This window comes from Arvicola amphibius, chromosome 7, assembly GCF_903992535.2.
Source record: "Arvicola amphibius chromosome 7, mArvAmp1.2, whole genome shotgun sequence".
Lineage (NCBI taxonomy): Eukaryota > Metazoa > Chordata > Mammalia > Rodentia > Cricetidae > Arvicola > Arvicola amphibius.
The window spans coordinates 11,616,573-11,634,494 of NC_052053.1; the positions used below are offsets into that span (position 1 = coordinate 11,616,573).

General features: G+C 39.6%; 1 protein-coding gene across 1 annotated transcript; it reads left to right on the top strand.

Moving 5' to 3' along the window:
• Nucleotides 1-8,296: 8,296 nt before the first annotated feature.
• LOC119819099 (obg-like ATPase 1) lies at nt 8,297-14,945 on the top strand. The gene is made up of 4 exons (XM_038337122.2): nt 8,297-8,535; nt 9,237-9,333; nt 11,284-11,406; nt 14,425-14,945. Exons 1-4 carry the CDS (start codon nt 8,306-8,308, stop codon nt 14,524-14,526), a joined length of 552 nt encoding a protein of 183 aa, XP_038193050.2. The 5' UTR covers nt 8,297-8,305; the 3' UTR covers nt 14,527-14,945.
• The last annotated feature ends 2,977 nt before the right edge of the window (nt 14,946-17,922 follow it).

The window sequence follows — 17,922 nt, forward strand, 5'->3', positions numbered from 1 at the left end:
GGATGACAGACCTATATCTGTCCAGATGCAGTTGTATAGCTTCTGTGCAAAGAATAATTACCAATAAAGTTGTACTGTAGTAATTTTCCTTTAAGGTAGAAAATTTGGAAAAGTTGATGTCTACATTTCCAGAGTTAACTCATGTTATCATAAATACATGATATAATTCAAGTTTATATGTTGCTGTGGTGCAAATCTGATTATAGGTCATTTGTTTACAAAATAATCTTTAAGAAAATAACTTTACCTTTCATTAATTGCCCTTATCTTCTGGTTTAGAGCACTACTAAAGCAGCCTGAGTCTGCAGTAGTCCTGCCAGGGGATGAGGATTGTCTCGTCTGGAAGCGTTCTGGGGCCTCTGAAGTGTGTGCTGGAAGAGTACAGCTGCGGGAGGGACGGCACGGCCTTGGTGCCAGTGCCGGTTTAATGGTACTTCCTCACTGTAGACTTGCCAGAGCTAGCTCACCAAAGGCCAGGAGAACTGCCTGATGGTGGCTAAGTCACTGCAATCTCCTTTTGTAAATTGCCACTTTTTCTGATTATTAGCCTTTGGCTCTTTTTACCAGTCATTTTCAGTCAGAAGCAGGCTGGCACTGCGCAAACACAGACACAAAGCCATAGAAGGCGTGATAGTACCATATGTCACATTTTTTTGAAGAGTAAATAAACATTGATATTGTAAAGGATAGTAAGCAAATCTGAAAAAGTTCTCTTATTGAGCAAAGATGTCATGATTGTCAGTGTAATTTGGCCCTAGTGCTGGATTGGTCTCTTAAGTAGTTTCAGGACATACAATCTGAATTTGAATGGGCTAGAGGAGTTGAAAAGTTACAGTTGCATGAGGTCTAGAAAAGAAGATAAAATCCTTATTAAAATATGCTAGAGAAGACGGGCTCGGGCATTTTTAAGTTGCAAGAATTTGGCTTTTATGAAAAATATCAAATAGCATTATTGATATTGTCCTGTTCCTTTTGTTAAGGAAAATATTGTTTGTGAATCCTCAGTTTGGATATGTAAAAAATAGATAGATAGATAGATAGATAGATAGATAGATAGATAGATAGATAGATTATCCATGTTTGAGTTGAAATTTAATATTTAAGTTTCTTAACACTGGTTTAAAACATAGCTTGAGCCAGATGTGGTGGTACACACCTTTAATCCCAGCACTTGGAAGGCAAAGCCTCTTGTGAGTTCAAGGCCAGCCTGGTCTATGTAGCAAGTTCCAGGACAGCCAAGGAAGGCTAAAGCTATGGTATTAGAGCTCTATGGAGTGACTGTGTGTAGAATAATTAATAAAAACTCAGAGACAGGTAATTGTGGTTCAACCAGAAGGTCAAAAAAGCAAAACAACCAGCCACTGGCTCTTACCTCTACCTCAGTCCAAAATGGCAATCTGTCTTTAGGAATCCTCAAAATGAGACTATCTGAGAGCTGTCTGCTCCCGTTTTATATTCCTCTCTAGTCCTGGGATTAAAGCTGTGCACCACTACTGCCTGGTTTCTATGGAAAGCTAGTTTGACTACTGGGATTAAAAGTGTGTGTCACCACTGTCTGGTCTGTAAGGCTGATCAGGGCAGCTGTTTTACTCTCTAATCTTGAGACAAGCTTTATTTATTAAAATACAAATGAAATGTCACTGCATTTCCCCTTTTTGTCTAAAATAAAAAAGAAGGCTAAACTAATATAAGAAAAACTATATATAATAAGTACAATGACCATATACAATATATACAGACAAATGTATCAACAATGTCTAGTCCATTTGCATTTGACAAATTCAGAGAAAATATTCCATATCTCTCCTATCTTGGTGAGTCCAAAGTCTTGTACCTAATTTACTTTTTATCATAACTTGATTTCTGCATAAGGAAAACTATAACTATCTAGTCTTCAATTCCCTCAGAGACTCAAGAAGGAAATATTAACTGAGTAAGCAGGAAGTGCAAGCGAGCAACTTCCAAAAAATGTGAGAAATGACAGAAACAGCTGGCAGCCTGGACAGTCATCCAGAGTTCCTCTGCAGTGTGGGGCATCCACCTTCAGCCTGCAGGTCTAGCATATCTGACAGACTTTACTGAGAAGCAGGATGTTCTGAATGGCTCCCTCCTTGATAATATTTGGCAGTCACTTTCTTTTGTGTCCTGTTTGTCACTTAGGACAGCATACTGTCAGCAGTTGAGGAAGGGCATTTTCTTGCCCAGTGGCTTATTTTTGCCACAAAGAAAGTAAACTCCATGTGGATTGAGTTTCTTTAATGCCCATTATCTTCTCTGAAGTAGAATGGTGCTGCCAGGAGCAGACATGCCTTGTCATGAAAAAGAGCCTGTGTTATTAAAACATCTTAAATGCCATATTCTATAGATTTCTGAAGTGTTGAAAGACGACTTGTCTATCTAAAATATATCTTTGTTTGGCCTTAAAAATATACATCATGTGGCTACAAGTTCAATTATAATAGGTGATTAATTATTAACCTGCATTTCAAGTCCTGGCTAGAATAGTCTGTTAGGCTTGTTCATCTCAGCTAGCCATCTTGAAATTGGTCTGACCAGTTTGTAGTCTGTAAGTGGTGCTATAAGCTGAATGACATCGTATGAACCTGGTGGAATCGTTGTGGGGCCCCATCTTCTTCCTGGAGACGTCAGAGATTACTATAGGAAAATTTATTGCTCACTGTGGAAAACTTAAACATTATTCATATCAAAACGGAAAGTTTGAATTTCGATAAACATATATTCAAAGAAACGTACCATAGTATAGAGTATTTAATTAAGAAACTGAGCTACCGGAACAGAGGTGCTGCACGTCTTAAGTCCCAGCACTCAGGAGGCAGAGGCAGACAGATCTCTGAGTTCAAGGACAGCCTGGTCTACAAAGATCTCTATGAGTTTCAGACAGCCAGGACTACACAGTGAAGTCCTGTCTTTAAAACAAACAAACAATAAAAAGAAAAAGAAACTGAGCCAGCACAGATAGTGGTGGATGCTCACAATTCCAGTACTCAAAAAGTTGGAACTCTCTGGGAATCAAAGCCAAAAAGGAAACTCAATAACAGAAAAGAGTGAAGCTGACTGTTCCTGCTCCTCGTAGATCAGGATGGAAATGTGTACTGCTCGCAACTCACTTACAAAGCCTTGAAGAAGCTACCCTGCCACAATCAGATATTAGTAAGTGTCTTAGGGTTTCTATTGTGAAGAGATGCCATGACCATGGCAACTCTTATAAGGAAACGTTTACTTGGGTGGCTTATGGTTCAGAGGTTCAGTCTATTATCATCATGGGGCATGGTTTGCCGGCCAACATGGTGCTGGAGAGGCAGCTGAGAGTTCTACATCTTGCACAACAGGAAGTGGTCTATCTTACTGGTCGTGGCTTGACATATATGAGACCTCAAAGCCTGCCTCCACATTGACACACTTCCTCCAACAAAACCACACCTACTCTAACAAGTGCATACCTCCTAATCGTGCCTCTTGTTTTCGGGAGGCTATTCTCTTTCAAACCACCACAGACAGGTAACCTCACCTCTTCCAGGCAAGAGCTATGTAGCTTGACACTTGTCCTGCACCCAGACATTGCCCATAACCAAGTACAGAAATACTAACCTTAAAAATGAAAAAGTGGAGGGCTAGAGAGGTAGCTGTGGTTAAGAGCACTTATTGTTCTTGCAGAAGACCTGGGTTTAGTTCCCAGCACCCTGTGAGGTGGCTCACAGCCGTCTGTAACTCCACTTTTAGAGAATCTGACATCCTCTTCTTAACCCCCACAGGTACCAGTTACACACATGGTTTGCATGCATGCATACATACATACATCAGGCAAAATACTCATATACCTAATAAAATGAAATAATAAAATAATAAAAAATAATAAAATGAAATAAATAAAACTTAAAAAACAAAAGTCCTCAATGCCTGGGACTTCCAAGGGATCTTTTCCTAAAAGAATCAAAAGTATACTGTAGATGCATCTGTACTGGCTGGTTTGGGGTGTCAACTTGACACAGGCTAGAATCCCAGAGGAAGGAGCCTCAGCTGAGGAGATGCCATGAGATCCAGCTGTAAGGTGTTTATGATTGATGGGGGAGGGCCCAGCCCAGCCCAAGGTAGGTGGTGCCATCCCTGGGCTGCTGGTCCTGGGTTCTATAAGCAGGTAGTCGAGCAAGCCATGGAACGCGAGACAGTGAGCAGCTCTCCTCAATGGTCTCTGCATCAGCTCCTGCCACCAGGATTCTGCCCTGTTTGAGTTCCTGTCCTGACTCCTTCAGTGATGAACAGCAATGCTGAAGTGTGAGCCAAATAAACCCTTTCCTCCCCAACTTGCTCTTTGGTCATGGTGTTTCATCACAGCAATAGCAACCCTAACTATGACAGCATCTCATCCCAGGATGCCCAGATTCCCTGAGAACTTGACTGGTAGGTATAAAATTAAAAGCAATTAGAAAGAATTTTTATGTTGAAAGGGACAAATACTTTATTAAATTATTGTAATGCTACCCCTCCCCCCAAAATAAAGCAGCTCAGCGTTGGAATCCCTCCCTAACTGCACAGAAGTGCTAAGTTCAGTGTCCAGCACCACCAACCATCAAAAAAAAATAATAGGACTATTATCTGTCTCGGGAAAAAGTACACTGTAAAGCAGCGGTCTCACCCTTCCTCATGCTGTGACCCTTAATACAGTCCCTCATGCTGTGGTGACCCCCAACCATGGAATTATTTTTGTTGCTGCTTCATAACTGTAATCTTGCTACCATTATGAATTATAATGTAAATATCTAATATGTAGGGGACCTGTGTGAAAGGTCATTCGACCCCAGAAAGGGTTGTGACCCACAGGTTGAGAACTGTTTATATAAAGTAACACAGGGGCGGGGGGGGTGAATCAAATTTTGGAATCTGGACTTTCTACATGGAAATAAGGTGAAATTATAAGACAGGAGGTAAATTTTAGATATTTTTAGAGATTTAATGTGAATTTTTATTTTGCTAAAATTCTGACAGGTTGTAACCTGCTGGTGTAGCTCGAGGCCTCACCTTTCTAGGCTCAAAACCATCTTCTCCTTCTTTGTCCAGTTACTTTGTCCAGGTAATTGCTGCCCGGGGCACAGTACAGGTGACTGCAGTGCTTCCTGTGGTCACTTAGGACTTTGAAGAAATCAAACTGTTGAGGCTCCTCTCAGGGAGGCGGTTCCTTCGCAGTAATCTTTCCGTGTAACTATGACCTGAGTGCCCTCCCAGCATTTCCAGTTGAGCCCTGCCGGTCTGCTGGCCCTACTCCTGCTTGCTTCTCTCCCACCCGTTGCATCGTTTAACATTCTGTGATATTCTCATGTCCCTGTTTGGTCACTGGCAATTGATGGCTTTCTTGAGACATTTATTGTGTGGGCACTCTGGCGGTGTGCTTAGAAGTATATTTGAGTAGTGAGAAACTGAGCTCAACTTTGAATTTTCTGTGTCCATCAGGTGTCAATAGCACATTTTCCAGATAGCTGGCTATAGTTTGGGGCATGGATTGTATGTAGCAAGAGAATAGACATTTCTTTTTGCAGAAGGTCCCTATGGGGATCAAACTCGTGATCTTTGCCTCATTATCACACTTTTAGAACCATCAAACCTAATAGGTGTATCATATGTATTCCCCTCTGTAATCTTGAATTGAACTTAATGTTTTAATTACCCAAGGCTTAGGTTCAAATACACAATTAAAAACCATGTCGGACTGTTTCACTTTGATAGTGAAAGTCACAAAAGTAAAGCAGCCAAAGAGCCTGTCACTTTTCATCTTCTCCGCGCTCTGTGACAGTGAAGTCACAGAAGTGGAGCTGCCGGGAAAAGAGCCGAACTCACTTTGCGGAGTATGACGGCACCTTTTTCTTGAGCGAGGCTGTCGCAGGTCTGGTGTCAGTCACTTTGGAGACCTTTAGCCCTCAGTGCTCATTTACCGCTGAAGCGCCCGCTCTGCTTCTGCATTATGAAGATCGTCTGTCAACACTTTGAGATCGTCCCCTTTGTTATTCAGCGTCTGATGCTCTACACTGTCAGGTTTTTTTGCCAATTATAGTTAAGGTACAATGGTGTATTCACCAGATCAAAGTCTTCCATTGGCGGTAGAGAAATGATTTGTAAGTCTTTATTCATCTGAATTGTACAATAGAACACCTGAGGAATGCAAATAACCCCTCCGAGGGCTCTGCAGGAGAGGCTGCGAGATGACAGGGCGGAACTATTGTTATTCTGAATCCATGTTTTAGCCAAAGTAATTATTTCTCCTCTTGTTTCCTAACAGTTTTAGCTTTGTTGGTTATGTTGACCATACTTAAGAGACAGATATATGACATTTTCCATTATCCTTGCACGTGGGTTTGTTCTGTTTCCCTTTCAGCGAAGCTGTATTTGGTGTGCTTTTTTTAAATGACATATTTGATTCTCACTTGTATAATAAAAGTCTCTTACTAAGCCATTAATGATAACATTTTAATGTAGAGATTTGAATAGTTCGTCTATAAAGTAATATCAAATGCCATAATATGCAAAATGCCTATTTAAGTCTCCTTTTCTCTTTGTTATGCCCTTCATAATTTTCCATAAGAAAATGCCAAGTTTTAATCATAATTTAAAGACATATACTTTATTCCAAAATAAATCTTAGGGGTTTGTATACTTTTTAGAATGTAAAGAATACAAATATTATGAAGTTCAAAATTCACTACTAACATTAGATTTGTAACTACCTGTATATGATAAACATAGGCAAGCCCTGTATGAATTTTCATTCCTTTTTCTATCCTGAATCCTGTGCAGCTGGCCATTTTTCTTTTTTTTTTTTTTCTTTTCTTTTCCTTTTCTTTTCGAGACAGGGTTTCTCTGTGTAGCCCTGGCTGTCCTGGAACTCACTGTGTAGACCAGTAGAACTCCGAGATCTGCCTGCCTCTACTTCCTGAATGCTGGCATTAAATGTGTGCACCTCCATCGCTCGGCTACAATCTTAACTTTCTAATAGCTACTTGAATTCTGATGAATTTGGTCTTTGGTTCTTCCTTTCCTTCACCTTTAAAAGTGTCTTGTACGTTGATCATTTAACGTATTTCTCCCACAGTCTTTTGCCATGATGCCTATTAAACTTTAGTCAAAATGCAGGAGGCTGGGGCCAGTGGGACAGCTCAGTGGTAAAAGCGCTTGTTGCTAACCCTGGCGACCTGAGTCCGATCCCTGAGCTATGTGGTGGAAGGAGAGAGCTGACTCCTACAAGTTGTACTTTGACTTCCATGGCACGTGGGTCAAGTCTGTGTGCACAAATAAAAAATAAATGCTGATAGAAGGATGTAAGACCCCAGTTAGTTAGGTTACTTTTCCAAATCTGTAAGCAGACTGGGTAAAACCCCCTAGACTCATAGGAAAATATGCTGTGATTATCTGAAAATGACAAAGATACTACCTGTTTAGTAGGTGTGTTATTTTCCCAGGTTTTTACAATATCATGCATACTGTTGTTATTTCTATTTCCACAGATGAGGAAACAGGCTTAGAAACAGGCACCTACCCAAGAATAAGAAACTATGAGAACCTTTAAATTATATTTGTTAAACTTGTTTCATTTAAGTTCTAATTACTGCTTTTCAAAGTTGCTCACTTTAGATGAGGGAGAAAGACTCAATAGTGCCTCTCCAAGCAACCACTACCATGTGTTCTCCTGGACTTGGCTTTCTGTAATGTTTTGCGATTAAAGGAGTTTGTTTCCTCTACGTTTCTATTTATGATCCTGCCAAAGTTTGGATTTGTAAGAGTAGCATGTGGGGATACATTTGTAAATTGACTACATGTAAGTCTGTATTTTGCGTTTTTGTTATTGTTGTTACTAATGTTAGCAGAAACCTCCCTGGAAACCAATGGCAGCTGTTGGTTCTGACCATTCAGGAAGGAACTAACCCAGTCAATAGATGTATGGATGGGACAAACAAGTTTTCAGAGGTGCTTCAAAATCAGTTGGCATTTTCTGGTGTGTTTCATGTACAAGCAACTTTGAGTTCTCTTTCCTAAAATTTACTTTATAAAGGACATTAAACATTATAAACATTATAAAATAGTCTTATTCAGAAGTACAGCTGTTAATGCTGAACAAATTCAGTTTAACTTCAAAAAGTTGGTAGTATTTGTGATAGAGTTTCTATAGATAATGTGGTAAAGTAAAACTAAATTACAATAGAAAATTCCCGCATTTACCTGAAGAAATTGCTGCCTGCTAATGCCTTGACCTTGGAAAGCTATACACAAAAAGATGGCATCATAAAACCGTGCAGTTCTTATGAATATGTATGTGCTACTTGATAATAATGAATGTGGTACAGTCATGCATGCACTACAAGATAATGTTGTGCCCTCTTTTGTCTACAGGTTGATAAAAATTAAAGACTGGGTGGACAAGTCTGACCCAGGTGCCTTGGTCATTCCTTTCAGTGGGGCCTTGGAACTCAAGTTGCAAGAATTGAGTGCCGAGGAGAGACAGAAGTATCTGGAAGCGAACATGACACAAAGGTTAATTAGCATTCATTTTCCCTACACTTTATTATCAACTATTTCCTTGCAGTAATTTAATTGCTTGCGCTGATAGAATAATAAATGACAGAGTAATTACCATTATAAAGAGGGAATCTTCTCCTTTCTTTACCATGAGACAGAGTGAAAAGATTTATTTTAAATTAAGTTTTTAACTGTCATCTGTCATCTCCGTACAGTGTTTTAATTATAACATAGGTATTAGTTCTGTATATTTTTGAGGAGGGATGATCGCCAAAACTCTTTCGTCATGTTCAGTGGGGGGAGGGGAAAGGGTGAATCACTTGCCATAATTTTTTTCTGAGTAACAATAATATATTGTTAGGAGATTGGGTTTCAATCAAATAATTTTGCTTTCATGGCTCAAGTTCTGGAAATAATTAATATTGGATGAAAATAGTTATAGGCTGGGAAGATGTAATTTTTCGTTTTTAATAGTAAATAGTTAAAATGCTTCAGGCTTATGCAATTAAAACCAATTTTAGAAGGGGTGCTTTAAGAAATAGCCCAGCTATCTTCTTAACACACAACACATAACTCTGTAAGTGTGTTATGAAAGATGAATGGTCATTTACTAATATCCTTACCATTTGCAGCTTGAGATGAATGATTTTAGTCCTAGACGGGTCCCTGGCAGAGTCAACTTAAATGTTGAGTGAATTTGTTTCATTTTATTTCAGCGCTCTGCCAAAGATCATTAAGGCTGGGTTTGCAGCACTCCAGCTAGAATACTTTTTCACTGCAGGCCCAGACGAAGTGCGTGCGTGGACCATCAGGGTAAGATTCATACTTATTCATCAGCTATATCCAGTTCCACACTATTGAATTCAGATTAATATCACTGACTTTGAAGTTTGTCATGGTGGCGGTTAGCTAGTCATTACAGATGAGGTTTTTGTCCCGGATAACTTTAATTATTTGTGAGCTGCTGAACAGTGAAAGTGGAGCGGCATTGATTGAGGCAGGTAACAATTGATTCTGCCTGTTACATAGTCTGAATTTCTTCATCCTGTAGAATCTGTCTACCCTCCTCCTGTGGTCAGAGATAAGACGCACCCGCATTGTGCTTGCTTAATCTGTGTGACTGGGTTTGTCTGCAGTGAAATTGATGTTGCTTTTCATTTTGTATTCGCCAAGTTTGTTTGGGTTGCGGGTGGTTCTTTCCTCCTTTGCCTTGCTCGGATTACATTCCAGCAATAAAAGCAATGTGACATCATTATGCTCTTCATAGATACACAGTTAGGCTCAAAAAGCTAAACTCGATGTGTAATAGTTCATTCCTTTCTATTGAATTCATAAAAAGTGATGTTGATTTTCACTGTTACATGTTCAACTTCTTCAAGAATGTGATACATATTTTAAATATTAGTATATACTGAAAATGACTAAAGCGAGTGACTAATTTTTTCTCAGAGGACAATAGACTGAGATATAATGATTTGCTTCTGAATGTAAATATATTGTAATATAGTAGTTCCTATTGAAAAATTTTGAAATATATGTAGTCATAAATTGCGTGTTACAGAATATAAACAGGTCGGAACTTTTAGATTCAGTGTTTAGTCTGCTGTTCAAAATACATACATTGTGGTGCTTGGTGCTGTCTTGACTTCTGTTACATTTTAATTTAGTATAGATAAAAATATGGATTTGGTCAAGCACAGTGGTAGATAAGACTCTGAATCTAAGATTTACTCTCCTTTGTATCTCCTTTTAAAGAAGAAAAATGTCTGATTGGCTTCTAACCGAGGTCCTTATATATAAACTTTAAAAATAATGTCAAAGCAAATCTAAGTTTGTAAACAAATTGCCAGTGTTTTTTGTTACTGTGTATTTAAAAGAGGTATTTTAAAGCCTTATAACTTCAAGCTGAAGTATGTGAAGCAGGAGAGAGTATTCCGTGGGTTTGAAATGTGGAAGCAAGCTGGTTTGTCTTAAGACTGATTGTTAATGCCCATGATTTAATGTGCTAAGACGCTCGGTCAGGTAAGCATCAGCGAGTTAACCCAATACATCTTTTATTATAAAAACTGTGCTGTCTGGTGTCAGGCTCCTTAGCACTTTAACATGCTTTATTAAGCAGCTGTAGGTCACCATTATTTCTCAGATTTTTTTCTGTGGTTGTGTGTGTCTGGAATGTGTGTTCTTGTAATTTAACATATGGGGTAATTACAAACATTCCTCTTCCCATCTCGACTTGAATTTCCTTCATGATGGTCAGAGGCAGGCTGCGTTATGAAGAATGTTCAGAAATATTACTGTTGACATTACTTGATTATCTCAAAATTATTTGCTGACTATTGCTTATCTGACTCACTAGAAATGCCTTTAAATGTTCCTTTATATATTGACTTTTATATGTTCCTTAGATGAGCTGAAATTTTGAAGGCTTTTTATCTTTTTTAAACCTTTTGTAATTCAACTTGAAAGGTACTTAAAAATCTTTATTTTTTTTTCCACTCTGAGGAATAGAAAATCGAAATAAACCCACACCGGTGACTCTGAATCAATAAAAGCGTAGATGGCTGCTAGGAAAACAAAGCTGCGGGCTGTGTCTGACACCTGCTGCTGTGCCTGCGACAGTCTGCGCGCAGTGCCCACTGATGAGCTGACCCTCACTGGCGGCACTGGAGTTAGAGTTGAGCTACGACAGCTCAGAGGAAAGAAACTCGATGTTTGTAACCAGTCATCTTAAATGCAATTCCTTTTCTCTGGTCTTTCCCAAAGAAAGGAACGAAGGCTCCTCAGGCTGCAGGAAAGATTCACACAGATTTTGAAAAGGGCTTCATTATGGCTGAAGTAATGAAGTACGAGGACTTTAAGGAGGAGGGGTCTGAGAATGCAGTCAAGGTAAGGAGTGACTTCTTACTTGCAGATGTCATAATTGTGACTCTCCTGTGACTATCCCGTGATAAATGTAAACTGTCTGCTGGAGCCTGCTAGCATCACATGTCCACTCATGAGAGCTGCCGTGTCCATGTGCTCTTGGGTCAGTTGTAGATGGCTGTAGGGAGGAGTTTGGGGGTTTTGTTTTTTTGTTTATTTGCTTTTCTCTAACTGAAAGTAAAAATGAACATTTAAGTCATATTAATAAAAAATTGTTCATTGACAGCTAATGAAAAAGTTATAATAATCCATATGAGTATATGAACTAGAAATAAACCCCTGTTAAGTCAGGGAAACAGGCGATGGTGCCTAGTCAGATAAACCTGCTGGCTGAAACTTCATGGGTTTCTTTCTTCTTCTTTTTTTTAGATCTTTGGAAATTTGATTTGCTTTTTCAACACTAGAGGGCAGGTCCAAAATTGTGCTTTATTTTAGCTAGTAACTATAATTTGATTTACAGATAAGCAGTGTTAAACATGAGTACTAAAATGGGTTTTAATATAAGTTCTATTGCAAATTAATTTTTCTAGCTTGTTTGCCTCTACACAGAGAAGCATTAATGTCCAGTAAATGCGTGGTTCACCTAACTGCCATTGACCTTGCAGGAAGCTACTTTAGTTTAATCTGAAGACTGTCACAGAAAATGTTACACGACTTAAACAGCACTCATGTTGACCCTTTCATAATGTGAAAGGAATGCCTGTTTCAGATTAGGCGTATTCTTACGACTATTACTACAGGGCTTTCATGGGACTGTTGGGATCTTAGAAGCAGGAAAGGAAAAATCTTCATATAATTGGCTCAGTATTGAGAGCCATTTTGGTTTACCAAAAAAAGAGTAAGTTACAATTTAAAACTAAACAAAGCCATTAATTTCATTAGTGTCATGAGTATTGGTATAGAGAAATATGCAGTTATTGATGGTGAATTTTGTTAGGAATGTTAGTTAAACTGATTTTTTTGTCAACATGTTTTATCACATTAGCATATATTTCTTTTCATACAAAAGATTAAAATGATGATATTTTCTCTTTCTAGAATTCAAGATGAAAGCTTTATTTTCATATTTACATGTACTAAGTCAATTTTTACCAATTCTTAGTAGTAGATTTTTGTTATAATAAACTTAGATGATGTGAATTGCAACTCCTTTAACAACTCAGAAACTATAATACACAGTAGGCAATGATTTTTCTTGCTTTCATAACATGTAAGACTGAGTGCTTTCTATTGTAAAGTAGGAAGAGTTGGCTTCTGACGTTTCCACCTAAAATATCACTAAATAGCTTGTGGGTTTTTAACTTCCAAAACTAACACTTAAAATTTTGAGCTCTGACTAATTGAAGGATTATGAGCTGCTTTTTACTCCTTACCCAACAGTGTTTACTTGTACATGACAAGAAGTTTGAGTTTGAGAACATGAGTGTGTGTGTGTGTGTGTGTGTGTGTGTGTGCGCGCACGCGCACCACCGGCGCAGCATAGCTAATTGAGTGCAGTGCTGTGAACTATATCCTGAATAGCACTGAGGGCTTTGTAGTCTCGGGGATGTCACACTATTAGCAATCATATCTGCTCAGGCAAAGCTGCCTTCTACAGATGGCTGCTTTCAAGTGCAAATGAACTGCCCCGACGCGTCTTGTTTAATACACACTCAAGATTCACAGATGGGCGTTGATTCTTTCTCAACCAGTGTTTCTGATAGCACTGGAAATGGATTAAATGGTCTCTAGAGAATTTAAAGAAACACTGTCAGTATTAATAGTAAACTTGAGTATAACAAAGAGTATAAACTTACACTAATATGTCTTGTCAATGTGTGTTTTATTTAACTTGTCTGGATAGTTTAATAACAGTAGGCCTTAGATTCTAGAAATAAGTAGCATATGGCTTTCAGTACATCATATCTCTACAAAAATCTTGTGACTATTTACTTAGTTATATCTTTTAGAATAATAGAGTACATTGTTTTTTTAAAGATAAGCTTCGTGTCAGTAGCCTATTTATTACCAGAAGGCAAAATCCTTTGCATAGTACACTACCAAAAAATATGCTCATGCGGGCTTTTCAGTCTGGTTTGTTGATTTTAACCCTCATGTATGATCTTTGCTAGTGTTTTTACTACTGAGTAATATAATTTCGTTTGACTTTGAACTTTCAGTATTGTTAGCAGAAGTACATTGGACAAGGTTTTCATGTTCTCAAGAAATTCTAACAGAAGGAAAAACACTTGGGAAGTTTTTTTGAAAAGATCCTCAGGCCCCCAATGAGTAGTTGGTGCCGGGGTTACAGGAGACTGCTAACTGTGAGGGTGAAGTGTGTGCTGGGCCATGGGATGAACTGCTCTGTTTGTGCAGTTACCGAGAGCCTGTCTGGATCTGCACACCAGCAGGTGGAATCAGTCGCTTTGTGGACTGATTCACAAGTGGGAAAGATCTGTCTGCAGTTCCAACCTGTTAGAGTCTGCTTGTCACCGAGTGAACGCCAAGGTAATGTCAGAATGCACAGCGCTTTGTCAAGATTAAAACTGGGCTACCAGAAATTCAGAAATATGTGCCGCAACTGTGCACAACTTTTCTTAGAGCAAACTGTCTTTAAGATGTCACCAGGGTCACCAAAGAATTCTTTAAGCAAACAAAGCACTTGTAGCTTTTCCTGATCAGTTGTCTTCGAGTGACTTGCTGAGTGTTTGCAGACACATCAGAAATGCTCCCTAAACAGCGTATCAGGAAACAGAGTGATAGCGGGTGTACTTGTGCTTGTGTATCAGCAGCTTGTAGGAATGCATTATGTACACACATGCGGAAGCCTATCCTGCCTCAGTTTTGCTTTTCTTTCTTTAGAGCTTGTATTCAGAATTTCCCATACTTCTCTTTCTCGTCGTGTTTTTCAACATGGCCCAGGGATCATTTCTTTGCGTTGGGTTTTCCTGTGTATTTGGTTATCAGTGATAAGCCATTTCCTCTTGTTTTTTCTGTTTGCAGGCTGCTGGAAAATACAGGCAACAAGGCAGAAATTATATTGTTGAAGATGGAGATATTATCTTCTTCAAATTTAATACACCTCAGCAACCAAAAAAGAAATAAATTTTAGTTTTTGCTCAGATAAACATACAACTTCTAAAATGCATATATTGGGCTTGGGGATTTTGTTTTTAAATTAGTTTCTGAAATCTAAAGAAACAAAGTTAGGAGTGGGAATCTTCTACAAACAAATTATTTTTATTTGTTTTTAAATTTCAAAATACTGTGTACCTTCAATGAAATGCGAATTGCTAAGCGTGAACAGCTTTGCTTTTCACGTGATTAAGACCCTACTTCAAATTGTAGAAGCTTTTCAAGACCCATATTACTCTCATGATACTTCATTAATCTCCATCATGTATGCCAAGCCTGACACATTTGACAGTGAAGACAATGTGGCTTGCTCCTTTTTGAATCTACAGATAATGCATGTTTTACAGTACTCCAGATGTCTACACTCAATAAAACATTTGACAAAACCAGCCTTGGTGTGTTTGGGGATGTCTGTATTGACTGCCTGTGGTGTGCTGAATGCGATATGGCACCTGCTGGCTGCTGATTACAGAATTTTAAGGCGCGCGTGTGACACAGGAACTGGCAGTGTGGGGCAGCTGCAATTGTATCTTAAAAGTGAGTCTTTCATGGGAATTAGAAGAATAATATACCAGCGATTGCCTCGGAAAAAAAAGTTAATTAATTTGTAGATGGACATTTATTGGAAGATGATAGCAGTGATATTTTAAAGTTATAACCTAGGTGACTCTGACCAGAAAGAAGATAATTTCGTTTCAAGCATTAGTGAATTTTGTTTGCTGTTATTGTTCTAACCAAATGGAAGGCATCTTTATTTTCACTTTTCTTTAAAATTATTAAATGTTGAAAGCTGACCATTCCGTTTCTGAGGGCTTGCACTTGTATTTCAATTCAGATTCATATGCTGGTTTAACAACTACTGAAAAATAATCCAACTTTGATCATTTTTGAACATCCTTCACGCTTGCTGCTGAAGTGTTTACAGCATAGTGACCTGGAGGTCGTTTGCTGCCTCACGCTCTTCAGACAGAGCCTCAACACACTCTCTCTCTCTCTCTCTCTCTCTCTCTCTCTCTCTCTCTCTCTCTCTCTCTCTCACACACACACACACACACACACACACACACACACACACACCCCGTGCCCCTTTTCTGTGCTCCACAGCGCAAAAGGAGTCATTTCCAGGAAATGAGGGCTCAGACCCAGGCAAAGCCTCATTCTCATGGCGGTAGTTTATCATGTTGGCAACGCAGAAGTGTGCACAGGAGGGGAAGGAAGAAGTGCTCCTTAGGGAGATTAGGCTGCTCTGATTCAGTTACTTGGCACGTGGTGCAAGCCTGTAATCCCAGCACTCTGGAGACTGAGGCAGGAGGATGGTGAATTCAAGGCACACCTCAGCAGCGTAGTTGAGAGCCTGTCTCAAAAAACAGACTGTAACTGGCTAGCAAAGCCCATAATCTTAGCCATTTCGAAGGATGGGGTCAGCCAGAACTACATAGTGAAATTCCAGGCCAACTCAGGCTAGAGAATAAAGTCCAGTCTCAAAAATAATGCATCAGTAAAATAAGCAATAGCTCAAGGTACTGCAGAGTAGTGACCATGACTTGGGAGCTGTGGTGGCTGCGGGACAAAGCCACCAGCAGCGTTGGCCTCGGTTGCTGGTTCTCCTCTGTCTGCATTAGCACTACCATAGCTCAGCACTGCCGGCATTCTGGTAACACAAAGACAGTAACCTGCATGGATCTGTTTAAGAGCTTGAAGATGAGCAGACTCAGCTTTCTAAGTTCTAACTTGCACACCCAGGGAAGGGACCAGTAACAGGAGACAGGAAACATTTGTTAGGGCGGAAATGAGATGCTGAAAATGTACAGTGTACAAAATTGAATTTTCTACTGGTGTTTTGAATTCGAGGAACTGTTGACTGTGGATAAAAAGGTATATGAAATGTTTTCAGTGATACATATGCATAAAACATAGTTTGTATTTTTAGAATGTTAGGTAAATGTTTTTGTACCTATCTAGCTTCATCCCAAACAAATCTGTATCCAGGAGATTGATTGTTGCCAAAAGCTTGAAAAAGTGTTTTCATGGCTGGGTTTTCTCAGGTTGTCTTTCTAACTTTCGCATGGCATCCGGCACGGCTTGGATCGGAACCAGGGCTGTTGAAGAAGCCAAGTCCTCTTCATGACTCATTTAATCATGAATAAAGGTTTTTGACCGTGTATAATAATACCAGCAGCATGCTGGAGTAACTCTTCCAAGTGTTTTATCAGCTTCTGGTATTGGAGTGCTGCCGCGCTGCTGATCACTGTTAGCCGCCCTGCCATATTGCCAGTGCTCCGATGGTGACTGCCTCGGACATCCCGAGTCAGGACGAGTCACTTCGTCTTGTGTTTTCTAGCCTGTCAGCTTCATTTAACACTGTTTTAACAGACCCTTCAGACATGTTAGATCTTACGGCTCCTTAAATTGGAAAAGGTTCTGACACATTTTTAAGCTGTAGAAACACAGTATGCTAAAAGAAAGGTTTGCCTTTGGAGTGATGTTTGGTTCCTTACAACTGTTGTTTAGGGGTCCCTTATAAAACCGGCAGTTCTGAGCTAGCAAGATGACCTAGAGAGTAAGGTCACTTGCTGCCAAACCTGCCAGCCCCAGTTCAGTAATGACCCATGTTATACAAAGAAGGAACCAACTGCTTATTGTAAGTTGTTCTCTGGCCCCTGCATGCATGCTCATACACATGCACACAACATGAATTAAAATGCAATTAAAAAATTTTTACTGACAATTCTTTCCAGGTTAGGTGGTGCACACATGTGAGGCCCACCTGGGCTACAGAATAAGAACCTGCCTCAAAAGAACTAAAGTTATTGACAGTTCTTGAGTTACCTCCATGATCTGTAAATCCCCTGACTCACCTACAAGTTCACACCTCCGTGAAAAGCCCCATGTTGCAATTAGTTGAAAACAGAGAAGACTCATCTCACAACATACACGCATGTGTGTGCAGGCGCATCTCAACATGGTCTGGTCCTTGCCTTGAAGGTCTAAGGAAGCCAGGTTAGATTTGTATCCTAGCCATTTGTGCTGCTTTCAACTTGTGTGGCCTTGGTTAGACCAGTTCCTTGAGCAGTCTGAGTCAATGTAGGTCATTAGTTAGGGTGGAATTTAGACAGCAAAATGACAAAAAACCACTCAGCACCCAGTAAGTTCTCGGTTACTTACGTGAGCAGGGTCCTTTCTCATGTCCATCCACTCAACAGACAAAATTACGCAATAGAAACTTGCTGGTGCAGGTAAAGTTGGGAGAGAGATGGGTAGATGTTCTCTATTAAGGACACGTTTGTCTTCCAGGTGGTAGTGGGAGACACCTGTAATCCCAGCACTCGGGAGACAGAGGCAGGTGGATCTCTGTGAGTTCGAGGC